Source organism: Neomonachus schauinslandi, chromosome 1, assembly GCF_002201575.2.
Source record: "Neomonachus schauinslandi chromosome 1, ASM220157v2, whole genome shotgun sequence".
In the NCBI taxonomy this organism is placed as follows: Eukaryota; Metazoa; Chordata; class Mammalia; order Carnivora; family Phocidae; genus Neomonachus; species Neomonachus schauinslandi.
The window spans coordinates 196,431,839-196,439,046 of NC_058403.1; the positions used below are offsets into that span (position 1 = coordinate 196,431,839).

Below are 7,208 nucleotides of genomic sequence, written 5' to 3' on the forward strand. Positions count from 1 at the left end.
GAGCTGGCCCCAGAGTGGACTGGCTCAGTGCTGTGGCTTAGCCTGGGCCCTGCCATGGGAACCCGAGCCAGTGCCTGCCCTCTGGGCCTCAGGGCCCAGGACCAGCACCCCTCCCTGCCAGGGACCCACGCAGGGGTCTGGGAGTCACTCACCCCGTTATCATCTTTATTGTTCAGCAGCAGCTTCAGGATCTGGACCTGTAGTTCTTCCACCACTGGGGGCAGGGTGGGAAACACGACACTGAGCCCTTCTCAGCCAGGGCCTTGCCCTCAGGCTCCCAGGGATGGGAGGGGATGGCAGGTTTGGATTGGGTTCCACTCCCAGGGTCCCACAAGCCCAATCCAGACCTGGTCACTACCAAGGGCCCCCCAGTACATGCACACACAAATCCTCCACCCCCTACCCAGTGCCCCAGGCAGGGGGCCGACCTTCAATGCGCTTCTTGAGCCTTTGGCAGCCCCGTTCGTAGGCACGCCTCCGCACGCGCTCCTCGGCAGTCTCATCCTTCACGTCCTTACTGTCTTTGCCCTGGGCAGGGGCAGGGGATGGAAGACAGCAGGGCTCACCCAGGACTTAACCGGGCCTGCTTCAGACAGGAGACCCCCGCCCCTACCCCACAGACCAGGCCAGGGAAGGGGCCTCACGTGCTCAGTGCCAGGTGGCTCAGATAGTCTGGGCCAGCCCTCACTGCGACCCTGCCCGCCCCTCTCAGGGGGCCCACCTCCCTGCCGGAGCGGTGGGGCCACCAGGTGGTGGGGATGAGCTCCTGCAGGCCAGCCTCCTCCACTCGCAAGGGGCTCTTGATGTAAAAGAAGACAACGGACCGGAGCACGTCGAAGCTGGTGGTCGTCAAGGGAGAGCTCTGCTCGCCAAAGGGTGAGCCATCCGCCCTCAGGCGTTCTCTCTGGGAAGCCGTCCCCAAACCCGCCTATCTCCTCATGTGCCCACCACGTTCTCCCACCCTTAGGGGTACCATCGCTGCTATAAGCCCGTCTCCCCTGACTCTGAGTCCTGATGAAGAGCCATGGCTGTCGAGCCCGCTCAGCCCAATTCCCAGCAAGCGATGAAAAAGGCTTGTCACGGGAGCTCAAGACTGGGGCACAGGCTGGAGAGAGGGCCTGGCGGTCTCCCCATCTCCCAGCTGTGTCTGCCTCCTGGAGGCTGAAGACCCCAGACAGAGAAGACAGCTACCAGCCCAGGCTCCTCCGCCAGGGCCTTCCCTCCCGGGACACAGTCCTCAACACTGCTGGGAAGCAGGGAGAGTGGAGTCCTACACACTCTTGTAGGAACCCCCGCCACGGGACTTGGATAAGAAGCAGTGCTTTGGCTGCAGAGGTCAGGCCCCGGTGAGGCCCCCACACCTCCGTGTGGTGCCGGTGTCTGCAGCCATCCGGAAAGCCCTGCTCAGGCTGGCCAGGGCCCCTTGTTCTACCCTCCCCGCTCTGCAGACAAGGTGCTGGGAAGGCTGGGTCCTGGAATAAGGACTCACGCATTGGGTGGCTCTGGTCCCGAGCCTCCCTGGGGACCCCCTGGCCAGCGGTACACTGCCCTCCCTGGCCTCTACCGAGCCCAGAGGACACCACACGTCTGGCCTGCCTGGCGGCAAGGGGAGGATACAGGACGTTGCTGAGCAGAAACTTGCGGGACTTCTCATGCCTCAGGATGGCGATGGTGAGCCGCAGGTAGTGGATCTGTGGGGAGGGGGTGCTCAGACTGGGCGGAGCTAAGGCCCAGAGGGCTCAGGGCAGGGGCAGGCGCTCCCACCTGTAGGCCCAGGTCCGGGACGATGGGTGAGAAGCGGTAAAGCCGCAGCAGGGACATCATCAGCTGCTTGAGGCAGTCCTGTACCTCGTAGTCCTGGGGGACAGATGCCGCGCTGCACGCCTGCCCAGCAGAGGCCAGGCGCCAAGACAGCCACCTGCGGGTCCTTTCCCAAGCCCTCCCTGCGCCTCCCCCATCTCGGTGGAGCCTGCTATCCCAGCCCCAGGCCGGAAGTCAGGAGCCTCACCTCCATGAAGAGCCACAGGAGGTCGAGGACCTGACGCACCACGGACTGAGCCTGTGCGGGGCTGCCCGCCTCCACGACGCCGCGCAGGAAGCTCATGAGCACAGCCTCTACCAGGTACACCTTGCGCTGCACCAAGGGCGGGCACAGGTGAGGCGGTGGCCCTCTGCCCCACTCAGGGCACCCCTGCCCTGGCACGTCGCCGAGGCCACAGGCACAGAGAGACTCCCGGGCTCACTCGAGCGACCCCAAGACAGAAATAAGCCCTTTGGGGTCTGAGTGAGACACAGGAAGGCACCGCCCCGGAGCTCCTTGACGCTTCGCACACGCGGTTCCCTTAGCCGGTCATGTCATTCCCCGTCAATCTTCTTTCTAAGACCTCCCCCGATACCCTCGGCTGGAAGTAGCTCCTCCTCCCCTGGGTGACATCCTTGAGGTCTGAGCGCTCTGGTCACAGGGGGCCCCGGCCAGGGGATAGTGCTGAACCTCACGCACCCCAGCTTCCCAGCCCCTAGCACAGTCTGCCTCTGCCCCTCCCGGACGTGCCCTCACCAGGAGCGGTGCGAAGCGATGGAAAATGTGGGCCAGCGTGAGGAGGACAGTGGGCTGGCCTTGCAACTGCCACTCGGAGCTGTCCTTCTCCACCAGCCGGCCTTCCTGCGTGGGGGGTAGGGGGGGAGGATGGTGAGGGGCAGAGGGCTGCGGAAGGCCCCCCCTCACCCAGCCCAGACCCCGGCTCACCACAGGGTCCAGCTCCACGCTGAGCACCGCCCGGAAGCAGCCGAGCAACTTCTGCGCCCGCACCAGGTCAGCATGCGGCGGGTCCTGCAGGGGCCGGTAGCCTGCCACTGGGTAGGTGGCACAGAGTTAAGCCGCCAACAGCCGGTCTGGGGCTCAGACACCCCCTGCCCCTCTCCACTGAGACCCCTGAGGAGGGGCCTGGGCCCTGAGGCAGCGCTGGGAAGCCAGAGTGCCTGGTGCGCTCTCCCTCTGAGCTCCCTCAGAGCTCTTCCTCTGTCTCCGCGGGCCCCAACTTCTCCTACCGCTTCCCGTTCTCCTCTGTTCCACACCGACCACAGCGGTACCCACCAAACGAGGCTGCCACAAGAACCGTGCTCCTCGGCACCCACCTAAGCTGCACCCTCCTCTCTGCACACAGCAACCATGGCCCCATCACCAGCCCAGAGAACTGCTGGGGCAGGGAGCCCCTCATCCCTTGCTTTGAGAGCTTCCATGCAGTCCAGACTTCTTCCCAAAAGGATATCGCAAGGGACGGCTGCCAAAGTTGAAGGCCACGGACTCCTTGAAGGAGAGGCTGATCGCTGGGAAGTAGGCCATGCCCAGGCCCCTGGACAAGTTCTCAAAAGCGGTGCCCAGCGACACGCCATTCCTGGAGTAGAAGGGAAGGCCTGTGAGCCGAATGACGTAGCCGAAACAAGCCAGGGAGCCAGGCCCTGTTGTGGCTGTCCACCCTCAGGCTACCAAAGTCGGCCTGGCCCCCTTATGGAGACTGGGAAACTGAGGGCAGCTCAGGGAGGCCCCAGAGGCCAGGCCTGTGGGTAAAGGCAGGAGACTCACAGGCAGAAGGACAGGGTGCCATCGTCCAGGTCGATGAGGCAGCTCACAATGTCCCCCGCTGCCCACGCCTGCCAGGGGAGGAGGTCTTACAGATACACAGAAGCCCAGAAGCCTGCCCACTCTGCCCCCTGCGGCTGTGTCTCCATTACTGCCCAGGGGAGGTGACCATAAGTACAGAGGACCTGAGTCCTTGCCCCCCACCCCCACCCCGTGCCCTACAGTCTCTCGCGGCTGCCCAGTGATCCCGCCAAGCGGTGAGGATGGACATGGGCAGGTAGGCTACAGGGGTCTCGGCCCTTACCTTGCCATAATTCGTCGTGGTTACATTCCACTTGCGCACCCGGTTGCCATCATAGGCATAGGAGTTGTGTGTATCTCCAACCCCCTCCTAAGGAGGAAGCGTCCATAAGGTCCAGGGAGTAGGTTAGAAGCAGGGCCACAGCCCACAGGCCATCAACCTTGGACCCACAGAGCTCTAGAGAAAGAGGCCGATGCTCTGAGACAAGGAGAGATTGCCCGGGCTGGGTGGCCCTAGGATGGGGTGGGACGCATTCCTCCTCCAGAAGGCAGTCTGGGTTACAGTCCAGAGCAGACCTCGCGCAGTCCAGTGGGCTGCCTGCGCCCCAGTGAGGCCTGCGGCAGCAGCAGCTCTCCCTGGGAGGGGGCCTCTCCCGCACGTACCTCCTGATTGAAGCGGCAGTTGATAGTGCACCAGCCAATCTGCATGAGCCCCTGAGAGGAGATGAGCACCTCGTAGACCCATTTCCCTGGAATAAGCCGAGTCAGGCCTAGCAAGTGAACAAAGACTGCCTCCTGCCTCGGACGGGGGCCCACAAATCCTCTCCCCATGACCCGGGCTGCAGCAGAGCGTGGTCTCACCTTTGTACACGCACGTGGTAGAGCGGATGGTACCGAAGTTGCTGTGTCCGATCACCTGGGGGAAGAGTAGGGATGGTGAGCCTTCTCTCCGGCACACAGACTGCCTCCCCGAGGGGGAAGGGCCCCATCCCCAACTCAGCTGGTGTTGGTGGTGCCTGCCTGTCATGGCCAATAGTGCTCTGAGCCTGAACAGGGTGGGAAGGCCCAGGCCTGTGTCAGAAGGGATTCTAGGTCAGGAGCGTGACGGGAGGGGGTTGTGGCTGTGTTGGGAAGAGCTCAGGGCCGGAGTCACATCAAGAAGGTTTCAGGGCCGTGTCAGGAGGTTTGGGGGCTGAAGACTCAATGAGCCCATCAGAAGGGGTTTGTGGTTATAACCCCATAAAGAAAAGGTAAAGAGACCAAGGCCCCATCAGGAGGAGCTTGGGGCTGTCAGGCGGGGCTTGGACCTGGGGCCCCTCGCCTTGCCCTTACTCACCCCCAGGAGGTCATCGTCCACCAGAAGAAGCCCCTCAAAGCCACCTGTGTGGTCCAGGACCACAGTGGATGGGCCAAGCCGGCCTTCAACCTGTCCTGAAAAGGAGAGGTAGATGTGGGGTTGGGCAGGGCACAGGGTCTGACAGAACGCACAGAAGGCACGCCCAGGACCCCCAGAGCCCAGCCTGGCTCCCCCAATCCCATTCCAGAAACTGCCACATACCCTGGCTCTCCTCATCCTCATCCTCCACATGTAACAGCTGGTCCAGATGCTCTGGCAGGTTCTGGAAGTTCAGGGGTTTCCTGGGGAGAGCAGAGGCTGTGAGTCCTTGAAACCAGCCAGATGACACTAAACCCCTCTCCCGCTTCTGTTCCTCTGAGCTTCAGACAGTGGCTGCCCAGACTCCAGTAAAAGCGTTGTGTCTAGTCCCAGATTCTGGCATGCTGGGGGCCAGAAGGCTGGGCTATCCACTAAACTAAAAAGTACTAGTCCAGTGTGGTGTACCTCAGGACTTAAAAGATGAGCCCTCCCTCAGCCTTAATTTCCTCCTCTGTGAAAAGGGAACAACAGCTGTATGTTAGAAAGGCTGGGAAGATTCCAAAGCATGATGCGTGCTCCCTGCATGGCCCATAACCCGCCCACCCTCGAAGGCAGCTCTGTGCTGATTTGCCTGGAAGAGAAAGGCCGGGAGAAGTACCGATCCCCAAGGTGGCCTGTACCGGTGACAGCTAGGCTGGCCCTTGACCCCAGGCCTGTGGTCCCAGCCAGGGAAGTCTGTGCCGAATGAGACAGGCCTTGGGAGGATGAAGGGATGAGCCCTTCAAGCTGCTAGCTGACTGTCCTGTAACCACGTGTACAGGAACAGAGCATATGGCCTGCCTATCTGCCGTCTGCTCCAGCCACAGGGGCTGGGGACATCTGAGTGGCCCCCTTACCCTCCCAGTGCACATGCTCACAGGAGAAAGGCCTCTGCCTGATGCTGGCCAGCTCTGTCCTGAGTACAGCTGCTAAGAATAGCAGGGAATGGGGTGGCAGTAATCAGCAGGGCTCGAGTAGAACAGAGACTGGCGCCCATCTGGGTCCAGCCCACAGACTGTTGGCACCTGCTCTGCCACCTCTGATCCCAGCTCTTTCCCCATTCACTGACCTAGACGGTAGGCTCTGGAAGGGGACAGAGATGGGCCAAAGCACCCACTCTCTGGCAAGGTAGCGTCAACCCAGCCTCAGGAACCACATGCCCCCCTGCCGTGAGCTACTACTGAGCTGTAGGAGGTAGAGACGCACGAAGCCTCCTGCCCATTCCTGTTAAACCCCAAGCCAAAGCCAGGTGGTGGCCATGCCATGGGGTGCCCCACCAGTAGCACGGAAAGTCTCAGCCAACCCCATCTCTGAAGACCCCAACAGGCCCAGGGATAAAGGCTTCCATCATGGCAGTGCTCATGGGCCCCCACTTGGGAGGGCTGCTCTGGTTTTGCGCCTGCTCTCAAGAGCAGTTGGGGGAAGCCGGCCTGAGACTCAGCACTGCCCTTTGGCCAATGCAGCACTTGTCTGCCCTTTCTGGATCGCCTAGGTCCCGGCCCAGGGCTCTGCATCCACACAAGCGCTGAGTGATGGCCCCGCCACCTGCTCTCCCTCCTGGCAGCCAGAGAACCAGTGACAGCACGACCATTTCTGATATCACATGAGGCAGGGATCAGATGGCCTTGGGAACAGGCCAGGACTGGGGTTGGCATGGAGGTGGGCATTGGCCCTCCACAAGTGGGAATCCTATGGCCACCGCAGCCACTTAAATGGAACAGGCGACAGTGTTGTCCTTTGTGCCTGCCCAGAGAGCAGACACCGTGGAAGACAGAAGAGCCCAGCTGGCCAGGGGGCTGGGATAGGGACACCCATGCCTCGTTGCAGGAAGGCAGAATCCATGTGACCCTTTAAAGAAAGAACCTAGCAAGAGTCTTAAACGTGATTGCAGTTCAAATGCTCCAGCCGCGTGATTCCAACTCTCGGCACCTCTTCACAGCACTGTTTACAGAAGCAAAAGCCCCTCCAAACCAGGGGCAGTGCTAAAGGCTACAGCAGACCCCTGGCCTTAAAAGATGCCCACCAAGATTATTCGGAATTCAGAAATAAAAAACCAGGGGCGCCTGGGTGGCTCAGTCGTTAAGCGTCTGCCTTCGGCTCGGGTCATGATCGCAGGGTCCAGGGATCGAGCCCCAGATTGGGCTCCCTGCTCCGCGGGAAGCCTGCTTCTCCCTCTCCCACTCCCCCTGCTTG

At 61.7% G+C, this 7,208-nt stretch overlaps 1 protein-coding gene across 1 annotated transcript in view; it reads right to left on the reverse strand.

The window, feature by feature from the left end:
- RNF123 (ring finger protein 123) overlaps positions 1-7,208 on the reverse strand; it is a 29,664-nt gene that overhangs the window by 18,561 nt on the left and 3,895 nt on the right. The window contains exons 4-18 of the mRNA XM_021686884.1: positions 5,160-5,239; positions 4,938-5,032; positions 4,463-4,517; positions 4,265-4,350; positions 3,885-3,971; positions 3,584-3,651; positions 3,270-3,395; positions 2,747-2,861; positions 2,558-2,662; positions 2,009-2,134; positions 1,765-1,857; positions 1,618-1,691; positions 722-839; positions 429-528; positions 153-214 (exon numbers count right to left, since the gene is read on the reverse strand). Of these exons, the coding sequence (XP_021542559.1) occupies positions 153-214; positions 429-528; positions 722-839; positions 1,618-1,691; positions 1,765-1,857; positions 2,009-2,134; positions 2,558-2,662; positions 2,747-2,861; positions 3,270-3,395; positions 3,584-3,651; positions 3,885-3,971; positions 4,265-4,350; positions 4,463-4,517; positions 4,938-5,032; positions 5,160-5,239 (1,390 nt within the window). The remainder of the gene's footprint in view (positions 1-152; positions 215-428; positions 529-721; positions 840-1,617; positions 1,692-1,764; positions 1,858-2,008; positions 2,135-2,557; positions 2,663-2,746; positions 2,862-3,269; positions 3,396-3,583; positions 3,652-3,884; positions 3,972-4,264; positions 4,351-4,462; positions 4,518-4,937; positions 5,033-5,159; positions 5,240-7,208) is intronic.